Source organism: Mobula hypostoma, chromosome 6, assembly GCF_963921235.1.
Source record: "Mobula hypostoma chromosome 6, sMobHyp1.1, whole genome shotgun sequence".
Taxonomy (NCBI): domain Eukaryota; kingdom Metazoa; phylum Chordata; class Chondrichthyes; order Myliobatiformes; family Myliobatidae; genus Mobula; species Mobula hypostoma.
This window is the reverse complement of record NC_086102.1, coordinates 114,620,726-114,644,011: the sequence shown is the minus strand read 5'-3', so window position 1 is coordinate 114,644,011 and position 23,286 is coordinate 114,620,726. Positions and strand designations below refer to the sequence as shown.

At 40.2% G+C, this 23,286-nt stretch overlaps 1 protein-coding gene across 1 annotated transcript in view; it reads right to left on the bottom strand.

The window, feature by feature from the left end:
• Nucleotides 1–23,286, bottom strand: part of lancl1 (LanC antibiotic synthetase component C-like 1 (bacterial)) — a 104,257-nt gene that overhangs the window by 60,429 nt on the left and 20,542 nt on the right. Inside the window, exon 2 of the mRNA XM_063051501.1 lies at nucleotides 15,308–15,425. Coding sequence (XP_062907571.1) covers nucleotides 15,308–15,425 — 118 coding nt within the window. The remainder of the gene's footprint in view (nucleotides 1–15,307; nucleotides 15,426–23,286) is intronic.

The window sequence follows — 23,286 nt, the reverse complement described above, 5'->3', positions numbered from 1 at the left end:
TTCTAGTTATGATCACTGGGTAGGAGGAACAGGATCCTTAGGTTCCACACCACCAGGTTCAGGAATAGTTATTACTCTATATCCTCCAGGCTCCTGAGCAAGTGTAGATAACTTCACTTGTCTCAACTCTTCAACTGATTTGACAACCTACAGACTCACTTTCATGGACTCTACAACTCATGTCTCAGTATTATTTATTTATTAATATTATTATTTAATTTTTTTCTTTTGTATTTGCACTGTTTGCCTTTTTCACATTGGTTGTTTGTCAATCTTCGTTGTGGGTAGGTTTTTCAAGAATCTATTGCATTTCTTTGTCCTACTGTGAATGCCTGCATGAAGATGAATCTTGGGGTAGTATATAATGACATATACTTGTACGTTCTTTGATTGTAAATTTCTGATAGAGGAGTATGGCTTACTGATTCCATGAGCATCAGGACAGACAGTTAACTTAACAAAACCATGGGGCAACACACCCATTTAAATCATAATTGTCCAGATGTTTGTGAGGAGGAAGTTGCAAGATGAGTTGAGCTGGGAGCAATCTTCCTGTGACTGAAGTCAGTGGTTAGGTTGCTGCTGGATGGTCATTCTGCTCTAAAGCAGTGGTTACAATACAATGGAATTGTTTGATGAGGATTTTATGGGCAGTTAAACAGTTGTCCACGTTGCTCATTTTGGAGTTAACACATTGGTTAAACTGGGGAAGGGATGCACGTTTCCTCCCTCAAATGACAGTGGTGAACAAAATTTAAATTCCAGAGCTATCAAGGTAGGGCTTGAACTTGCATTTCTAGAATGTTAGTCTGGACCTCTGGGTGCATCAACTCAATAACTTACATCACCACCAAACTGCTTTTATGTGTGAATGTAAAAGGTTTCATTTGTGCAAAGGGTAAGTGGAATTCTCCTGATAACCATCTCTCATTCATCATAAACCAGCCAATTGTTGAATTCACTTTGGTTTGTAAGATCTTTCTTTGTTCAAGATAATCACTATATTCCTGACTATTACAAAACAAAAATAACTTGGCTTTTATTTTCCTGTGGTTTAGGGCAGTGATCAATTTGCCTGGGGAGGGAAAATAAATCAACATTGGTTTCTAATGCTGATCATAAAATGGAAACACATATGAACAGAATCAAAATCAAATTGTAAACTTACCTTCAACTGTTAACACTAGACTATCATATTAGGAGTGGCTACTTGCTGAACTATCTGATGAGTAACCAACATCCATGAAACAACACTCACAAATCAGCAGTTTCAGCAGAAGGGTGGGTACAAACTAGCAAAGATACTCTGCAAACAACTAAAGAGTAAATGACGCTGAGAGACAGGTCAATGAAATGTTATTGATTTCAACAGAGGAGCAGATTAATTGTATCTTGATTGTTCAAGATTAGCCAAAAATTCTTGAGCCTCGCAATATATAGAGGGGGGTTGAAAGCTGAAACAGATATATGCAATAATCATTTCAGGTTTTGCTGTAATTACTCACTTCCAAATCTCATTATAAATTAGTTCCAAACATACAGATAACTGAATTTTTGGAGCTGAGGTGAAAGTGATTGCCTTCAACATTAGAACAGAATTGACTGAAGATGGAAAACTGAGGCTAATGCTCTCATGACTAAACTATTACATAATACTTCGGAAGGTAGTTGTGTCTGTTGAAGCTAGTGGTGCTAGACCCAAGGCTTTGTCACCGAATTACTTCACAGCATGTTCTCGGCCCAGCTATCTTCAGCTGTATCGTAATATCTTTACCCACCACCATACAGGGCAAAAGGCAAGGATGTTCACTGATAATTGGACAATGTTAAGTTCCATTTGCAATCATACAGATAACAAAACAGGCATTCCTTAAAACCTTAAAAAAGTAAGTTACAATTAATTCGCTTCCAGATGAGCTCAATGCCTTCTATGCTCGCTTTGACCATCAGAACACGGAGGAACCACCACAAACTCCCGATGATCCCATGATTTCAGGCTCTGAAGCCTCATTTGGTCCAGTTGTTTTCTGTGGATTCAGGAGGGTGAATCCACTGAAAACATCTGGACCAAATGGAGCACTTGGCTATGTTTTAAAGACCTGTGCTGATCAACTGGCTGGTGTGTTCACTGAGATCTTTAATCTCTCCTTTAGCTTCAAGCAGGCTTCAGTTATACCAGTGCCCAAGAAGAGTATGGTGACCTGCCTCTATGACCATCGCCCAGCTGCATTTACATCCAGTGATGATGTGTTTTGAAAGGTTGACAATGAAACACATCAGATCCTGCCTTAGAGGCAACTTGGATCTGCTCCAATTTGCCTACCAGAGCAACAGAGCTAGATCCTGGAACAGCTAGACAGCAAAGATGCATACACCAGGATGCTCTTTATCGATTACAGCTCAGTATTCAATACCATCATCCCCTTAAAAAAAATCAATAAGCTCCAAGACCTTGGCCTTAATACCTTCTTGTGCAATTGGATCCTTGATATCCTCACTTGTAGACCCCAATCAGTTCAGATCGGGAACATCTCCTCCACGATCTCCATCAGCACATGAGCACCACAAGGCTGTGTGCTCAGCCCCCTGCTCTACTCGCTTTACACTTATGACTGTGCGGCTAAGCACAGCTCCAATGTCATAATCAAGTTTGCTGATGACACCACTATCGTGGGCAGAGTCAAAATGGTGATAAATCAGAATATAGGAGGGAGATTGAAAATCTGGCTAAGTGGTGACACAGCAACAACCTCTCACTCAGTGTCAGCAAGACCAAGGAACTGATTATAGACTCTAGAGAGGGAAACAAGAGGTCCATTAGTCAGTCCTCATCGAAGGATCAAAGGCAGAGAGGGTTAGCAACTTCAAATCTGTAGGTGTTACTATATCAGAGGACCTGGGCTCAGCATGAAATTCATTTGCAAAGAAAGCACGGCAGCACCTCCAATTCCTTAGGTGTGTGTTGAGATTCAGCACGTCTAAAACTTTAACAAACTTCTATAGATGTGTAATAGAGAGTATATTGCCTGGCTCCATCACAGTCTGGTATGGAAACACCAATGCCTTTGAACAGAAAATCCTACGAAACGTAGTGGATTTGGCATAGTACATTACGGGTAAAGCCCTCCCAACCACTGAGCCTATTTACATGAAACGCTGTTGTAGGAAAGCATCATCAGGGATCCCCACCACACAAGATAAGCTCTTCTCTCAATGCTGACATCAGGTAGAAGGTAGAAGAGCCTCAGGACTCCCACTACCAGGCCCAAAAACAATTACTATCCCTCAACCATCAGGCTCTTGAACAAAAGCAGGTAACTACACTCAACTTCAGTTGCTCCATCCTTGAAATGTTCGCACAAGCAATGAACTCACTTTCAAGGACTCTTCATCTCATGTTCTTGTTATTTATTGCTATTTATTTACATTTGCAGTTGTACAGTTTGTCTTCTGCACTCTGGCTGATCTTTCATTGATTATGTTGCAGCTACTATTCTATAGATTTGAGTATGCCCACAAGAAAATGAATCTCAGGGTTGTATATGGTAGCATATATACTTTGATAATAAAAATTATGACCATAAGATATATTTAAATAATAAGGCCATTTGGCCCATCGTGTCTGCTCTGCATTTCATCATGGTCAATCAATTTTCTCTCTCAGTCCCAATGTCCTGCCTTCCTCCTGTATCTCTTCAGGCCCTGACTAATTAAGAACCCATCAACCTCTGCGTCAAATATGCCCAATGACTCAGCCTTCATAGCTGCCTGCGGTAACGAATTCCACAGATTCACCACTCTGGCTGAAAAAATTCCTCATCACCGTTCTAAAAGGACACCCCTCGATTTTGAAGCTGTGTCCTCTGAATTAGTCTCCCCACTATAGGAAACAGCCTCTCTACATCCACTCTATCAAGGTCTTTCAACATTTGATCAGTTTCAATGAGGTCACCACACATTCTTCAGAATTCCATTGAGTACAGGCTCAAAGCCATCAAACGCACCTCATTTGACAAGCCTTTCAATTTTGGGATCATTTTCATGAACCTCCTTTGAATTCTCTCCAATGTCAGCAGATCCTTTCTTAGGTAAAGGGCCCAAAACTGCTCACAATACTCCAAGTGAGGCCTCACTAGTGCTGTATAAAGCCTCAACATTACATCCTTACTTTTATATTCCAGTCCTCCTGAAATGAATGCCAACATTGCATTTGCTTTCCTCAACACTGATTCAACCTGCAGATTAACCTTTAAGGAATTCTGCACAAAGACTCCTAAGTGTCTTTGCACCCGAGATTTTTGAATTTTCTCACCATCTAGAAAATAGACTACGCTTTGATTTCTTCAAAGTTCATGACCATACACTTCCCAACACAGAATTCCATCTGCCACTTCTTTGCCAATTCTCCAATCAAAGTCCTTCTGTAGCCACTCTGCTTCTTCAAATCTACCTACCCCTCTACCTATCTTTGTGTCATCTGCAAACTTAGCCACAAAGCCATCAATTCCGTTATCCAAATCATTGACATATAATGCAAAAAGAATCAGTCCCAACACAGACCCTTGTGAAATACCACTAGTTATTGGCAGCCAACAGAAAAGGCTCCCTTTATTCTCACTCTTTGCCTACTGCCAATCAGCCAGTCCTCTATCCATGCTAGCATATTTTCAGTAATACCATGAACTCTTAACTTGTTAAGAAGCTTCATTAATGGCACCTTGTCAAAGGCCTTCTGAAAATCCAAGTACATAACATCCACCAATTCTCCTTTGTCCATCCTGCTTGTTGTTTCTTCAATAAATTCCAACAGATTTTTCAGCCAAGATTTCTTCTGCCTCCTCTTCTTGAAGAGTGGAGTGACATTTGTGATTTTTCAATCCTCCAAAACCATGTCAGAATCTGTTGATTCTTGAAAGATCATTACTAATGCGTCCACAATTTCTTCAGCCACCTTTTTCAGAACCCTGTGGTGTATACCATCTGGTCCAGGTGACTTAACTATCTTCAGACCTTTCAGTTTCCCAAGAAGTTTCTCCCTAGTAATGGCACACTTCACACATTATGCCTGACACTCTCAAACATCCACAGTGAAGACTAACGTAAAATACTTATTCAGCTCGTCCACCATTTCCTTATCCAGCAACATTTTCTAGTGGTCCAATATCTATTCTTGCTTCTCTTTTACACTTTATATATCTGAAGACCCGGTGGGTGGTGTAGTGGCATCAGTGCCGGACTTCGGGACGAAAGGTCCCGAGTTCGAATCCAGCTGGCTTCCCAGTGTGCTTTCCATCCGCGCTGGGTTACAAGCTGGTGATCTCTTTGGAAACTCACCCGGCAGAAGGCAATGGCAAACCACTGCTGTAACTTGCTCGAACGCGGTTCCCCACTACGTCAGAGAGGCGTGGAGGGAAATCGTCCGCTAACCGGAGAAACTCCCGATGCGACGTTTAAAAAAAAATCTGAAGAACCTTTTGGTATCCTTTTTAATATTATTGGCTAGCTTACTTTTGTATTCCATCTTTTCCTTCTGTAACTTTTTTAGTTCCCTTCTGTTGGTTTTTAAAAGCTTCCCAGTCCTCAAACTTCTCACTAATTTTTGCTCTGTTGTATGCCTTCTCTTTGGCTTTTATGTTTACTTTGATTGTTCTGGACAACCGTGGTTGTGTCACCCTGCCTTTAGAATACTTCTTCGGGATGCATATAACCTACGCCTTCCAAATTACTCCCAGAAATTCCAGCCATTGCTGCTGTGCTGTCATCTCTGCTACAGTTCCCTTCCAATCAAATGTGGCCAGCTTATGTCTCATGCCTCCATATTTCCCTTTACTCCACTATAATAGTGTAGCCCCCCAAACCAAAACAAGCTGCTAGCGCAAACTTTCTCAGCGTTTAACACAACAAAGCCGCATTCCCCAGATTAACATAACAAAGACACCATTTTAATTAGCTTCCGTAGTAACATAAAAGTCGAAACCCCCTTACAATAGTGAAGCATCTGACTTTAGCTTCTCTTTCTCAAATTGCGGGGTGAATTATATCATATTATGATGACGGTTACTTTACCTTAAACTCTCTAATCAATTGCAGTTCATTGCACAATACCTAATCCAGAATTCCTAATCCCCTAGTGGGCTCAACCATGAGTTAAAATAGAACATAGAAATCGACACCACATTACAGGCCCTTCAGCCCACAATGTTGCGCTGACCATGTAATCTACTCTAGAAACTGCCTAGAATTTCCTTACCACATAGCCCTCTATTTTTCTAAACTTCATGAACCTATCCAAAAGTCTCTTAAAAGACCCTATTGTATCCTCCTCTACTACCGTCACTGGCAGTGCATTCCACACATCCACCACTCTCCATGTGAACAACTTACCTCTGACATCCCCCTTGTACCTACTTCCAAGCACCTTAAAACTATGCCCCCCAGTAGCCCGAAACGTCCACTGTACCTCTTCCTAGAGATACTGCCTGGCCTGCTGCGTTCACCAGCAACTTTGATGTGTGTTGCCCCCTAGTGTTAGCCATTTCAGCCCTGGGATAAAGCCTCTGGCTATCCACACGATCAATGCCTCTCATCACCTTATACACCTCTATCAAGTCACCTCTCAACCTCTGTCGCTCCAACGAGAAAAGGCCAAGTTCACTCAACCTACTCTCATAAGACCAGTTCTCCAATTCAGGCAACATCCTTGTAAATCTCCTCTGCACTCTCTCTACAGTATCCACATCCTTCCCAAAGAGAAGTGGCTGGAACTGAACACAGTACTCCAAGTGGGGTCTAACTAAGGTTTTATATAACTGTAACATTACCTCACGGCTCTTGAATTCAATCCCATGGTTGATGAAGGCCAACACACCATACGCCTTCTTAACAACACTGTCAACCTGCACAGCAGCTTTGAGCGTCCTATGGACACAGACCCCAAGATCTCACTGATCCTCCACACTGCCATTAATATCATATTCTGTCTTCAAATTTGACCTACCAAAATGAACCACTTCACACTTATCTGGGTTGAACTCCATCTGCCACTTCTCAGCCCAGTTCTGCATTCTATCGATGTCACGCTGTAACCTCTGACAACCCTCTAGACTATCCACAACAACCCCAACTTTTGCGTCACCAGCAAACTTACTAACCCATCCTTCCACTTCCTCAGCCAGGTCATTTATAAAAATCACAGAGGAGGTGTGCTAGAACAGATCCCTGTGGAACACTACTGGTCATCGTCCTCCAAGCAGAATATGAACCATCTACAACCACCCTTTCCCTTCTGTGAGCAAGCCAATTTGAGATCCACAAAGGAAGGTCTCCTTGGACCCCCTGCCTCATTACTTTCTGAATGAGCCTTGCATGGGGAACCTTATTAAATGCCTTAATGAAATCCATATACACTGCATCCACAGCTCTACCTATCAATGTGTTTTGTTACATCCTCAAAGAATTCAATCAGGTTCGTAAGGCATGACCTGCCCTTGATAAAGCCATGCTGACTATCCCTAATCAGATTACGTCTCTCCAAATGCTCATAAATTCTGCCTCTCAGGATCTTCTCCAACAACTTGCCCACCACTGAAGACTCACTGGTCCATAATTTCCTGAGTTATCTCTACTCTCTTTCTTGAACAAGGGAACAATGCTTCCAACCTTCCAATCCTCTGGTACTTCTCCTGTCCCTATTGATGATGCGAAGATCATCACCAGAGGCTCAGCAATCTCCTCCCTCGTTTCCTAAAGTAACCTGCGGTATATATTGTCTGGTCCTGGCAACTTATCTAACTTAATACCTTTTAAAAGCTCCAGCACATCTTAATGTCTATACACTCAAGCGTTTCAGTCCGCTGTAAGTTATCCCCACAATTGCCAAGGTCCTTCTCACTGGTGAATACTGAAGCAAAGTATTCATTAAGTACCTCCACTACCTCCTTCGGCTCCATGCACGTTTCCATTCTCACTCCTGATTGGTCCTATTCTCACAAGGCTCATCCTCTTGCTCTTCACATACTTGTAGATTGAGTTGGGGTTTTCCTTAATCTTGCTCGCCAAGGCCTTCTCATGGCCCCTTCTAGCTCTCCTAATTTCATTCCTCAGTTCCTTCCTGGCACCCTTACCATTTTCTAGAGCTCTAACAGTATCTAGATTCTTGAACCTTTTGTGAGCTTTTCTTTTCATAACTAGATTTTCTACATCCTTTGTACACCATGGTTCTTTTACCCTGCCATCCTTTCCCTGCCTCCATGGAACATACCGATGCAGAACTCCATGTAAGTGTTCCCTGAACATTTGCCACATTTCTGCCGTGCATTTCCCTGAGAACATCTGCTCCCAATTTATATTCCAAAGTTCCTGCCTAATAGCATCATATTTCCCCCACCCCAATTAAATGTTTTCCTAAATTGTCTGCTCCTATCCCTCTCCAGTACTATGGTAAAGGAGATAGAGTTGTGATCACTACCACCAAAATACTCTCCCATCGAGAGATCTGACACCTGACCAGATTCATTTCCCAATACCAGATCAAGTACAGTCTCTCCTCTCATTGACTTATCTACATATTGCGTCAGGAAACCTTCCTGAACAAATCAAACAAACCCCACCCCATCTAAACCTCTTGCTCTAAGGAGATGCCAGTCAATATTAGGAAAGTTAAAATCACCCATCACAACAACCCTATTATTATTGCACCATTCCATAATCTGCCCCCATCTACTCCTCAATGTCTCCATTACTATTGGGGAGGGGGGGTGGTCTATATAAAAATGAACAGTAGAGTTATTGCCCCCTTCCTGTTTCTGATTTCCACCTACAATGGCTCAGTAGATAATCCCTCCATGATTTCCTCCTTTTCTGCAGCTGTGATGCTATCCCTGATTAGCAATGCCACTCCCCCACCTCTTTTGCCTCCCTCCCATCCTATTTGAAACACCTAAAGCCCGGCACACTCAGCAGTCATTCCTACCTGAGACATCCAAATCTCTGTAATGGTCACATCATCATGGTTCCACGTATTGACCTATGGTCTTAAGTTCATCGCCTTGCTTATGATACTCCTTGCATTAAAATAGAAACATCTCAAACCATCTGGCTAAGTGCATCTTTGCTCTATCATCTGCTTATCCTTCCTCACAAACTCCCTCCAAGCTGTCTCTACTTATGCGCTAAACCCCCATCCTCTGCCTCTTCACTTCGGTTCCCACCCCACAGCATATCTAGTTTACAGGATTAGCAAACCTCCCTCCCAGGATATTGGTTCCCCTCTAGTTCAGGTGTAACCTGTCCCACTTGTACAGGTCACCCCTTCCTCAGAAAAGGGTCCAATGATCCACGAACTTGAAACGCTGTCCCCTGAACCATCTCCTCAGCCACTCATTCATCTGCACTATCTTCCTGTTCTGACCTTCCTTAGCTCATGGCACTTGGAGTAACTCAGAGATTACCACCTTGGAGGTCCTGCAGTTTCCTTCCTAACTCCCTAAACTTACTGCGCAGGACCTCTACCCATGTCCTGCCTATGTCATTGGTACTAACATGTACCACATCCTCCGGTTACTCACCCTCCCCTTCAAGAATATTCTGGACCCTAGCACCCAGCAGGCAACACACTATCCTAGCATCTCTTTTGCTGCTGCAGAATCTCCTATCTATCCCCTTAGCTATCGAATCCCCATGACCATTGCTCTGCCTGACTTCACCCTTCTCTTCTGAGGCTCAGAGCTGACCACAGTGCTATTGGTCTGGCTGCTGCTTTTCCCAGATAGGTCATCCCCCTCAGAAGTATCCAAAGGGGTATACAGTGACCACAGGGGAACCCTGCACTGACTTCCTTCTCCCTTCACCCAGCTACTCCCTGAATTCTGCACTCTGGGTGTAACCACCTGATCAAGAGTCAAATCTATCAATTGCTCTGCCTCCAAGATGATCCTAAGTTCATCTAACTTCAGCTCCAGCTCCTTAATGCTATCCTTCATGAGCTGGAGTTGGCTGCACTTTCATGTAGATAACATGTAGTTATCAGGGAGACTATCAGGTTCCATGAATTCCCTAGATCCTAGAGGAGCATCCCACTGCCATATCTGCCATCCTGCCTGCATTGTACAATGGGCAACCAAGACCAGATCTCCTAACCTGTTTCTTTGGCCTCAGCTCCTTCTCGTCAAAGCCTCTTGAGTCAAAGCCTGACAATCCTACTCTCACTGCTGGCCTACTTCCAACAATGGCCGTTCGCTTGCCCCTTCTGTACTTTTATTTAATTTGAAGTACTTTGCTCCTACTGCTGATTGGGTCCCTGGAATGTCCAAATGCCTGCAAAGCTCTCCTTTTATACAAGCTTTGCCGACCTACAAGTAACCTTATTGAAGGGCTCTGCTCCTGAAGCTGACTGGGTCTCCAGAATGTTGTCTAAAAACCCATCTAGTAGACACTCTACAAAATTTTCCTCTTGTAATCTAGCACCAACCTGATTTTCTCAATTGACCTGCATATTGAAATTCCCCAGGACTATTGTAACATTGCCCTTTTGACATGCATTTTCTATCTTACATTGTCACTTCCAGACCACATCTTTACTCCTGTTGGGAGATCTGGATACAACTCCGTTTAGGTCTTTTTTACCCTTGCAGTTCCTTAGCTCTACTGACAATGATTCTACACCTCCAATCCTCTGTCACCCCTTTCTAAGGTGATTTGATTTATTTTTTTTAACCAACAGAGCCCCCCCCCCACCAACCCCTCTGCCTACCTTTTCGATACAAAGTTTCCTGGGATGTTAAGCTCCTAGCTATGATCTTCTTTCAGCCATGATTTAGAGATGCCGACGTCATATATGCCAATATTAACTGTGCTATTAGCTCATCTACCTTATTCTGTATATTGCCTGCATTCAAAAATAACATCTTCAGTCCTGCATTCATCTTTTTCAATGTAGTCCACCTTTTACATTGCAACTCATCCTGATCACTGCAATTTTGCCCATCATCAGCCTCTCCTTACTAGCAGTCTCCACTATACACTGCCTGTTTGTAACCAACTACCCCATCATCAGCACTATCATTCCTATTCCCACCCCCCAGCCAAATGGTCCCTCTCATGTTCAGTTGTAACTCATCCCTTTGTACAGGTCGTACCTTCCCGAGAAGAGATCCCAATGATCCATAAATCTGAACCCCTGGCCCCTACACCAGTTCCCTAACCACACATTCATCTGCCACATCATCCTATTCTTGCCCTCACTGGTACGAGGTACGAGAATCAATCCAAAGATTATTACCCAGGAGGTCCTACATTTCAGCTTTCTACATAGCTCCCTAAAATCTCTCTTCAGGACCTCTTCACTTTTCCTACCTGTGTCATTGGTGCCAATATGTACCAAGACTTCTGGCTGCTTTAGAATGCTGTGGACCCAAACCAAAACATCCCTGATCTTGGCACCTCGGAGGTAAATACCATCCAGGTGATTCTATCGAGCCCACAGAATCTTGACTCTGTTGCTCTGACTATCGATCTCCAATCACCACTGCAGTCCTCTTCATCTCTGTTCTCTTCAGCACCAGAGACCCAGTCGCTGCAGCTCCCCCCCACCCCACCCCCTGGTAGGTCACTCATCAACAGTATTCAAAGTGGTATACTTATTACTGAGGGGAATGTTCACAGAAGTACATTGAACTGGCCACCCACTACTTTTCTTTCTCCTGACAGTCACCTGCCTCCTGCAACCTAGGATTGTCTAACTCCCTATAGCTCCTATCGACTACTTCCTCAATCTCCCGTGTAAGCCAAAGCTCTCTGAGGAACTGCAGCTTGGTGCAAAGTTACTTTTAACTTTGATGATGAAAATCTAGCACCAGAAAGCTGCTTTTGTTACCCTGCACACATTATACTAATGGTACATAATCATTTTTATTGTTAAGTACATACATGATGAATTAAGTGTAAAACAAAGACTGCTTACTGGTAGTGTATAAATTCAGAGTCTGAAAAGATAGCAATCCCAAGCTATCTCATTATGTATTCCAAAATCCAAAACACTTCCAGCTCCAAGCATTTCGGATAACGGGTACTCAATCTGTATAAGATTTCTGAATGGTTCCCCAGTATGAAAAAAATAGACTCACAATCTGTCTCATTGTGACCTTCATCCTTATTGTCTACCCACATTGTACTCTCTCTGTACTCCAGCACATTATTCTGTAGTCAGCTTGTGTTTTACTGTGTATACCTCAATGCACTGTGGCAATGAATGCAAGACACATTTTTCACTGAACGTAGGTACATGCAACAATAATAGATTAATTTACCAACAGGTGCAGAAATTAACTGGAATGGTACCAGACTTAAGGTGGTTGGCAGTTCTGAACTCTTGAACTGGGAGTCATGGTGAAAACTTAAAATACAGCACTGAACCCCAGTAAGACCAAAATGTGTTCGAGATGAGGAAAGGTTTTGCATTTCATCTGCTTTCATAGATGGTGTTTGCTTTTATGTTATATGAGTAACAAACAGATAAAACAATTTAACTAATTCAGTGTTTCTGCCGTGCAAACAAATGCAGTATTTAACTATTAGCAAACAGCTAATGATCTACAGAACTGAAAATCGCTGTCCTAATATCTTTGAACAATTTCCATACTTTAAAACTATAAGCCTAGTGTGTAACCATTGTTTAGTGAATGGCTGTTGATTAATGTCCTCACAAACCAATTCCAAGGTTATAAGAATTAATAGATAAGAACTAGTCACGTGCTATTCGGCCACTAACTTTGATCGTATCTGAAACCTATAGCAAATAAAAAAAATGACAAAAACATTCTCAACTCTTGATCAAACTACACTACTTCCAACAAATCCCCTCAAGCCCAGTCAATGTGTGTTGTCATCACTACTACCTTCACCAAGGTTATTGATGTTTACTGGTATTTTTCCATACAAAGACAATCAATAAAACCTCAAAATCAGCAACTCCAAAGAAACACTGATGCAAATAGCAACGAGGGCAAACAAATTGTGATGTTCCTAAATATATGCACTACACCTGGAAATCAGTTCTGGAAAATTTCAATATTCAGTAGAAATCCACACACCATAGCCCACTGATGCACATTCATGCAGCCAAGCTGATGAAGAAATCAGCAGCCAGCTTATACTTACTTCACCACAGCCTCTTACAAACATGTATTACAACTCCACTGGAAGATCTTGGTTTGAGACAATGTTCATTACCAGTGAACTTTCAAATGTTATTGCTGTTTTTACTATTCTGTATCCTTATTTTTAGCTTATCTTGACTTTATATTGGAATTATCTCACATTATTCTTTACTTTATCTTCCGGTCAAGATGGCACTAGCATAAAACGCTCCCTTAGTCAACATCTTTCAGATAACAAACGAAAATATCTTTTTTACTCTTTTACATTTGTTTTTCACCTTAAATGTGCTTCTGGGACTGTTACAGCGTGTGATTTACAGTTTGGAGATCATCTGAGTGATCCAGCACTTAGCTGTCTCCAAGAAGATTCCTGGAAGCGAGCACGTAGTTGCACAGTCTCAATGCAAAGAAACTTCGAATTGGGGTGCGATCAAATGTTTGACTCCATTTCGCTGTTTAAAGCATCTATTAATCACCAATTCAAGTGTCGATGAAGATTGAGACATTGAGACGAATGCAGAAGGCAAGCGAGAGTTTCAACGCCGACTGCCTGCCTTTTGATTGTTGTTGGAGAAGGAATCTATGAGTGACCTATCGCTGTGTGGCTCATTATGGCAGGCAGGCAGGTAGGCCTCCCTGCCTCATGTGGCGTCCTTCTCTTTTGATGAACGTCAGTGATATCAGAGGATGGTATCGTGGTACTGCATTTATGGACTGGACTTTTGGGTTTATGCACTGTGGATTTCTTTCAGACTTATAGTTTTTAATATTCTGTGTTTTTTTTAAAATCACTCTTTCCTTTTCCATTTTGTTGTGCAAGGGGAGGGTGTTTGGGGGTTGATGTTCTGTTTGTTCTGTGCGGGGGAGGGGTTTTGGGGTGGGGTTGATGTACCTGTTTCTTTTTGTGTGGGGGAGGGGGTTGATGATCGGGATGCCATTCTTTTTTATGGGGGGGGCGAGTATGAATAATTTTCATGTTCTTTGTTTTGTGGCTATCTGGAGAATACAAATTTTAAACCTGTATATGGATACATGCTTTAGTATAAATGAACCTTTGAACTTCAGTCTGTCTTCAGACAGAAACCTATCCAGATGCTTCTTGAATATGCAGTATTTATACCAAGAAAGAAGCTGATAGGTCTATCATCAGGGTCAAATCCTATGATGCAGGACACCGTCAAACAAGAATATGTATCAGGTAATACAAAGCTTAGGTTTTAAATACAAATTGATACAGATTTATGGCTGTATTTAAAACAGTAGCTTTCACAATCTTAGGGTAGCCTAAAATTGTTTCATTAGTCAAAGAAGTACTTTTGAAGTATGGTCATAGTTGTAAAAGCAGGTACAGCAGCTAATTTACATGCTGGAAGTACATACAACAGTAATATAACAATTAAAAAAAAAATGCTTGAGGAACTCAGTGGGTCAGGCAGCGATTTTGGAGGGAAATGGACAGTTGACAATTTGGGTTGAGATCCTTCATTGGGATTTAAGTGGTAACATAGTAATAATAACATAATCAGTGATCAGAACACAAGAGATGTCTCATCTCTCTTTCCAAACAGTGCGCATGAACATCTATCGCCTCCTTCCCTTTCTCCCATGGTCCCTTCTCCTTTCCTATTATTCCTTCTTCTTCAGCCCTTTACCTTTTCCATCTATCACCTCCCAGATTCTCACTTCATCTCCCTCCCCCACCCACCTACTTTCTCCCCCTTGCCTGGCCTCACTTGCCAGCTTGTGCTCTTCCCCTCCCGCCCTTCCTTTCAAGTCCCGATAAGGGGTCTTAGTCTCCATTCCTCTCCAAAGATACTGCCTGACCTGCTGAGTTCCTCCAGCATTGTGTGCGTGTTACTTTGGATTTCCAGCATCTGCAGATATTGTGCTTGTGTAGGAATAGCTGAATATCTCATGTGAAAGGTGTCAACCATGCAGCACGCACTGTGGAACAGCCACTCACACTCAATTTCAAATGCAACTTGGACTTCCCACTCAGGTGGCTACCGACTAACCAGCTTATTCCAGAACTACTCATATTACATAGTTGTCTATCTCTAACACCTTCTCATGTGTAATATTACGTGTTCTCTGTCTTTGGACAGTATAATTTACACATGTAATTATTTTCAGATATGCAGTACTCACAGTACCTGCCCATCCAGTGTAGGTGCTGCAATCAGTCTGATCAGCTTTTAAAAGCCCATTTTCCATATACTGCAGAAAATCACTGATCTTGCTCTGCAGATGTTGAATGAAGCTGCTGGTTAACTGTAAAGAGTTAATAAAAGGAGATTTTTTTTCAAAGATTAGATCACCAGAAAACAATGCATACAACTTATTCAGGTATCTTCATCTGTTCTGCTCTTAACAAAGTTCCAAAGAAAACAGCCTAGCTTCATAAGTCTCCAACCATACCAGAATCCCTCATCCAGTAGACTATGCTTCAATCAATAGAAGTATCTTTTACAGTTTATCAGTTTATCTTATCTATTAATCCTTCCATCTTCAGGGATCTGTAGACAATCTATTTCATGTGGTCTCTATACTTCTTACCATTCTACCATTTACTGTGTGTGGAAAGTTTGTGCTCTCCAAATGCATCACCTTATACTTCTCTGAAAGCTCCTTTGCGAAGTTTTAGTCTCCTAATTAGTTTAATATTAGTAGTGTACACAATTAATAAAATCATTTTTTCATTGGATGGCGATGGCCTTCCTGAACTGCTGCTGTTATTCCTGCTGAGTTTCTCACCGCTACAGAAAGCAATCTTCAGAAGATTCAGTTCATGACAGACAAAATCAAGGAATACTGAATGCTTGGATACATCAACGACTAGATGGTTGAACTATAGTACTATAATATATACTTTAGATTATGAAGTCACGCAGTCCTCTTTTATTGCCATTTAGTAATGCATGCATTAAGAAATGATACAATATTTCCTCCGGTGTGATATCACAAAACACAGGTCAGACCAAGACTGAAAAAAACTAACAAAACCACATAATTATAACATATAGTTACAACAGTGCAACAATACCATAACTTGATGAAGAAGTCCATGAGCACAGTAAAAGTTCAAAGTCTCTCAAATGTCCTACATCTCATGCAGATGGGAGAAGGAAGAAAAACTCTCCCTGCCATGCCCGACCACGGTCTGACTCTGAGTCAACCAAAAACTTCGAGCTCTGGTCAGCTCTCCAACACCGAGTACTGAGCACTATCTCTGTCCGAACGATTCGACCTACTTCTCGGTCGCCAACAGCAGGCAAAGCCGGGGAATTTGAGGCCTTCCCTCTGAAAGATTCCCGACCGCGCAGTAACGACAGCAGCGAACGAGCGTTTCAGAAATCTTTCCAGATGTTCCTCTGTGCTTTCACGTCCCTCTCCATCAAATCAGAATTGTCCACGGCCCCTATTTAATGGGTACAATATCATTTTTCACCGGAGGGCTGCGCACGCACAACGTGCTGCTTTCTCTCCTCCCGCCTACTACTAGTACACCCTCTACTACTAATCCCGATAATTCATTCCAGGCACTTATCTCTCTCCGTATAAAAAAATGTGCCAGTAACATCTCTCCTAAACTTTGCTTGGTTATAGTACTGTATAAACCAGCCACAACTCCAGCTTACCTGTTTCAGTGCAACCTGAACAAAGGCAGCTCCCTCAGAATGTTAAAAATTGCCAAGATACGTCTTGTTCACAATTGAGCTGCATGTTCTATCCACAAAACTTAATCAAGGAGTCAGTGTATCACACTGCATGGAAATGGCCCATTTGCACCACTATATCCATGCCTAACAGTGGGCACCCATCCACATTAATACCATCTTTCAGCACTTGGTGGAAAGCCTTCAATGCCCAGATTATTTCAGTGCCTGTCTAGACACATCTCAACTGCTGTCAGTGACTATTTCCACAGTTCCTCTGCAGTGCACTCCAGGTACCTATCACTCTCTAGGTGACAAAATTCCCTCTCAGATCCCCTCTAAATCTCTTATCCCTCACCCAAAATCTATATCTTCTAGTTTTATCTATCTCTGATATAGAAAAAGGTTTCCTGCAGTGTACTCTCTGATCACAAGAAATGAATCAGTCTACTCTCAATCATTAAATGAGTCATCAACAATATTATGAGGAGTAGAGGTAGGGTAAATGCAAGTAGGCTTTTTCTACTGAGGTTGGATGAGACTAGAATTAAAGGTCATGGGTTAAGGGTGAAACATGAAATGCTTAAGGGAAACATGAGGGGGAACTTCTTCACTCAGAGAGTGGGGAGTGTGTGGAATGAGCTGCCAGCAGAGGTGGTGGATACAGAATCAATTGTAGCATTTAAGAAAAGTTTGAATAAGTACTTAGATGGGAGGGGGTGGAGGGCTATGGTCTATGTATGTAGGTTGATGGGACTAGGCAGAATAATAGTTTAGGCCTGTTTCTGTGCTGTAGCTCTCTATGATTTAATCAAGAAACACTTACTTATGGAGACTTCCGGTAGCGCTCATGGAGTGAAGTCGCGTTCTTGACTCGCTCCATTACCTCTGAGTTTTTTTTCTCTATGGTCAGCTATACTTTAATTAACCATTAAGGCATCAACTCTTACAATACTTTGAATTAAACTGAATTCTCTGACAATTGGATGATACTTAGATCTGCTATGTCTAAGAACGAGAAAGACGGCAAGGATGGTAAACCTCCGGTTAAACCGAAAGCTACGGATCTCCCTCCGACTGAATCACCGGTGACTTTGAAAGCGATATCGGAGCTAATTCAGAGGGAAATTTCAACCTCTGTTAGGGAGATGATTCGTACGGAAATTGCAGGCCCTGTTAAAGACCTGATTCATACGGAAATCTCAACTAATTTCCAGAAAATTGCCGATTTAATTGATAAGATGCAAACATGTATTGCGGAACATCAGTCGGCTATATCTGATCTTCAAAAATTCGCGCAACAAAGTGAGCTTAAGATGGGGAAAATCGAAGAAACAATTAATGTAATGAAGAAGAAACTTGACTTTTTGACTTTTAAAAACTCTGACTTGGAATCTAGAATGCGACGGCAGAATTTACGAATGATTGGCGTGAGGGAAGCCGCTGAAGGTAACAACCCCATGAAATATTTCTCCCAACTTTTAAAAGATGCATTCCCTACTGTATTTCCTGACCAACCACCGCTACTGGATCGTGTTCACAGAATCCCATCATACTCGTCTAGGTCAGATAGACCTAGGCATGTTATCTTACGTTTTCATTACTTTCAAGACAAGGAGAGACTGTTTCGATTTGCTCGATCTAAAGGTTTCATTGATTTTTCGGATCTTAAGTTCCGATTCGTGGAAGATTTCAGTAAACCAATCTGGGACCAACGGGTCCGTTACAGATCCGTGATGTCGGAATTCTATAAGATGGATTTAAGACCAGCGCTGCTGTACCCTGCACGTCTAAGGATTCGCATGTCAGATGGAGCCCTTCGTTTTTTTGATTCTCCATCGGATGCCCAGAGTTATCTGGATCAACTTTCATCTCCAACATCTTAATTGCTTTCTTTTTAATTTTCTCCGTCGATCGGAGGCTGTGAATTGGTTGGTTTTAACTTTTCTGTGCCCTATTTGGGCAGAAAAGTTTACTTTCGATTTCTTAATATGGCTACTAAACTTTCTTTTTAACTGCGTCATTTCTTTCTTTTCCCAGGGGATTCTGGGTGGTTACTTCCCTTTTGTCATCTTACGTATTTCCTGTGCGGCCTTAAATTTTGTAGTTTTTGTTTAAATTTTATTCTGTTTTGCTTTTTATAATCACTTTATGTTAATAATCCTATTTTTTTTTGTTGTTGTGTCTATTCATGAGTTTGAGGTTTATTGTGGTTTTTTTTTAATATATATTTTCCGGCTTTTGTTCTGTTCTGTGTGTATTCTAATTGAGCTAACTTTTTTTTACTTATTTTTTTACTGTTTTACAATTAGCTGATCCTTTTCATATTTATACCTTTTTTTTAGGGAGCGTATACCGGAAGTCATGGGGGTAGTTTTAGCGCTTGCTTCTTTCTGGCGGGTCTGCTTTAGATTTTGCCTTGGGGTCTTGGGCTGGGGGGTGGCGGGAGGAGCTTCACGTTTTAGTTTGTTTTTCTTTGGGCTATATACATTATTGAAGTACTGGTTGCGTCCTTTTCCCCGGTATCTTTTGTATGTTCTGTTTCCTCTCCGGGTTTGTGGGTCGCGCCTATTGTCAATCCTCCTTGTCGTGGGTTGACTTTAGGATTTATGGAGTCTATTATTAATTTTGTCTCCTGGAATACTAATGGTCTTAATCATCCTATTAAAAGAAAAAAAGTTTTTAAAGTGTTCCGGAGACTTAAAGCACAAATTTTATTTTTACAAGAGACCCATGTACGGAGGGGGGACAGACTACGTTTTTTCAAATTCTGGAAGGGACAACAATTTCATTCGAACTCCAATGCTAAGATTCGAGGCGTCTCTATTTTTATAGATTCCTCAGTTACTTTTATACAACAGGATATTATCTCTGATCCGAATGGTAGATTTTTATTGGTTAGTGGTTTACTATTTAATAAAAAAGTAGTTTTGGTTAATGTTTATGCTCCTAATATGGATTGTCCGGAATTTTATAAATCATTGTTTGATCAGTTTCCGAATTTGAACGAGTTTTCATTGATTTGGGGCGGAGATCTTAATACCTGTTTATCTCCAGCTTTGGACCGTTCGGCTCCTTTACGGACTTTACCTAATAAATCTGCAAATTTGATTAATTTTTTCCTTTCTGATTCTGGGTCGACGGATATTTGGCGTTTTCTGCATCCTCAGGAAAAAGATTTTTCCTTTTTTTCACATGTTCATCATTCCTATTCAAGAATTGATTATTTTTTTATTGATTCTCGTCTCATTCCTTCAGTGATTAAATGTGATTATGATTCTATAACCATTTCGGATCATGCTCCACTTAAGCTTTCTATTAAAATTATGGCCAATATACCAAACAATAGACAATGGCGTTTTAATTCGCTGTTGCTTCAGGACTCGGACTTTGTTAATTTTATGAATGAACAGATTGAGCTTTTTTTTATAATTAACCATACAGAAGATATTTCGGTTAACACTCTTTGGGACACTTTTAAAGCCTATATTCGGGGTCAGATTATTTCGTATTCCGTTGCTTTGAGGAAGAAACAGAAGCAGGAGGAGATGGCAATTGTGGACAAGATTAAAGAAATTGATAAGAAATATGTTATGGCTCCTTCTGAGGAGCTATACAAACAAAGAACTGAACTTCAAATGGAACACAGTTTACTACTCTCGTCCTCGATTGTAAACCAAGAAGTGATTTTTATGTTCACAGTGATAAAATTGGCAAGCTGCTGGCTAATCAATTGAAATCTAATTATGTTAAATCTCAAATCAATCAGATTTATAACCAAAATGATCGATTGATATTGGATCATGTGGGGATTAATCAAACCTTTTGTGATTTTTATTCTTCTTTATATCAGAGTCTCCTCGAGATTCTAAATATATGAATGATTTTTTAGATAAGTTAGACTTTCCTCAGATTTCACAGGATATGTCTTCTTTATTAGATACTTCCATTACAATGGATGAGATTAAGAATGTTATTTTTTCTATGAATCTGGGGAAAGCTCCTGGCCCTGATGGGTTTACCGTTGAATTTTATAAATGTTTTGCTTCTTTATTGATTCCTTGGCTCTATAAGGTTTTTGAGGCTTCTTTGAAACTTGGTAAACTTCCGGAATCTTTTAATAGAGCATCAATTTCTTTAATACTAAAGAAGGATAAAGACCCTGCTCAATGTGCATCTTATAGACCAATATCTTTATTAAATGTTGATTCTAAAGTTTTTTCTAAGTTATTAGCAAATAGACTAGAAAAAGTACTTCCTTCTATTATTTCGGAAGACCAAACGGGTTTTATTAAAGGTCGTTACTCTTTTTATAATATTCGTACATTGTTAAATATCGTTTATACTCCCTCACAAAATGTTCCTGAGTGTGTTATTTCTTTAGATGCCGAGAAAGCTTTTGATAGAGTATGGTGCTTGAAATGTTTAATTTTAGCCTGAAATTTATATCCTGGATTAAACTGTTATATCACTCCCCTGTAGCCTCGGTTCTTACTAACTCTTTAAACTCACCTTTTTTTCCTCTCTTTCGTGGTACTCGACAAGGCTGTCCTCTTAGTCCCCTATTATTTGATATTGCATTAGAACCTCTTGCAATTGCTATTCGAGAATCTTCAAATATTACTGGGATAACTCGGGGATTAAAGTCCCATAAATTATCACTCTATGCTGATGATTTACTTTTATATATTTCTAATCCTGAGAGATCTATTCCTGCTGTTTTAGAGTTATTAGCACAATTTGGTCTTTTCTCAGGTTATAAATTAAATCTTAGTAAGAGTGAACTTTTTCCGATTAATAAACATCTTCCCTTATATTATAAATTTCCATTTAAATTGATTAATAATTACCTTTCATATCTTGGGATTAAAATTACTTGTAAACATAAAGATTTATTTAAGACTAACTTTCTACCATTAATAGACCATATTACTCAACTTTCATCTAAATGGTTTCCTTTATATTTAACTTTGATTGGTCGTATTAATGCAGTTAAGATGTTTTTTTTGCCAAAATTTTTATATGTGTTTCAGGCATTACCAATTTTCGTTCCTAAATCTTTTTTTGATAAAGTCGACTCTAAAATTTCTTCATTTATTTGGCAGAATAAGAATCTGAGACTGGGTAAAATACATTTACAGAAAGCTAAGAGAGATGGAGGTTTAGCATTACCTAACTTTAGATTTTATTATTGGGCTATTAATATTCGACATATGAAATTTTGGTTACTTGACCGGGATATACTATCTATTCCTAAATGGGTAGCATTGGAATTACAATCTGTTCAGGGTTATACACTTGGTTCTATTTTAGGTTCATCTCTTCCTTTTGATTCGAAATGCCTTAAGCAGGTCTCTAACCCGATCGTTAAATATGCTTTGTGTATTTGGTTTCAATTCAGAAAATTTTTTGATCTTAATCAATTCGGGTTAGCGATTCCTATTTTAGGTAACATATTTTTTCCTCCCTCTTTTACGGATCGCGCTTTTCAAACTTGGAAGACTAAGGGTATTTTACGGTTTTTGGATTTATTTTTAGATGGTTCCCTTATGTCTTTTGAACAATTATCTAATAAATATAACCTATCAAGAATACATTTTTTTAGATATTTACAAGTTAGAAATTTTCTAAGTACTATACTTCCTTCCTTTCCAATGCTTCCTCCTATATATATTTTAGATTCGATAATTAACCTTAATCCATGTCAGAAAGGTGCATCGGCTATGATTTATAATATTATTATGAAACTCAGGAAAGCTCCATTTGATAAGATTAGGGTAGATTGGGAACAGGAATTGGGGCTTACCATTTCTGTGGATGATTGGGGGCAGATTTTACAATTAGATAATACTTCCTCTATTTGTGCTAAACATTCCCTAATTCAATTTAAAGTGGTGCATAGAGCACATATGTCCAAAGATAAGTTAGCGCGTTTTTACTCGCATATTAATCCTTTCTGTGATAGATGTTCGGGGCAGATAGCCTCTTTAACTCATATGTTTTGGTCTTGCCCTACTTTGGAAACTTTTTGGAGAGATATTTTCAATATTATTTCTAAGGTATTAAATATAGATATCTCTCCTCACCCTATTACTGCTATCTTTGGACTACCTAAAATTTCTAGTAATCTTTCCCCTTCAGCCCGTAGAATGATTGCATTTCTTACTTTAATGGCGAAAAGATGTATTTTACAACATTGGAAAGAGCTTAATGCTCCAACTACCTTTTTTTGGTTTTCTCAGACGATTTTATGTTTGAATCTGGAGAAAATTAGAAGTAACCTTTATGATTCTTCATTTAAATTTGAACAGATTTGGGGACCTTTTATTCGATATTTTCATTTAATGTAATATTTACCCTTCTTGTTTTTTTTTCACTGTTTTAATGGAGGTCGGGATTGAGGACGTGATTTTAAGTTTAACTCTGTTTGGTTTCAAGTTAGCCCATTGCTTTGTTTTGCTTTTAGTTAGTTGCAC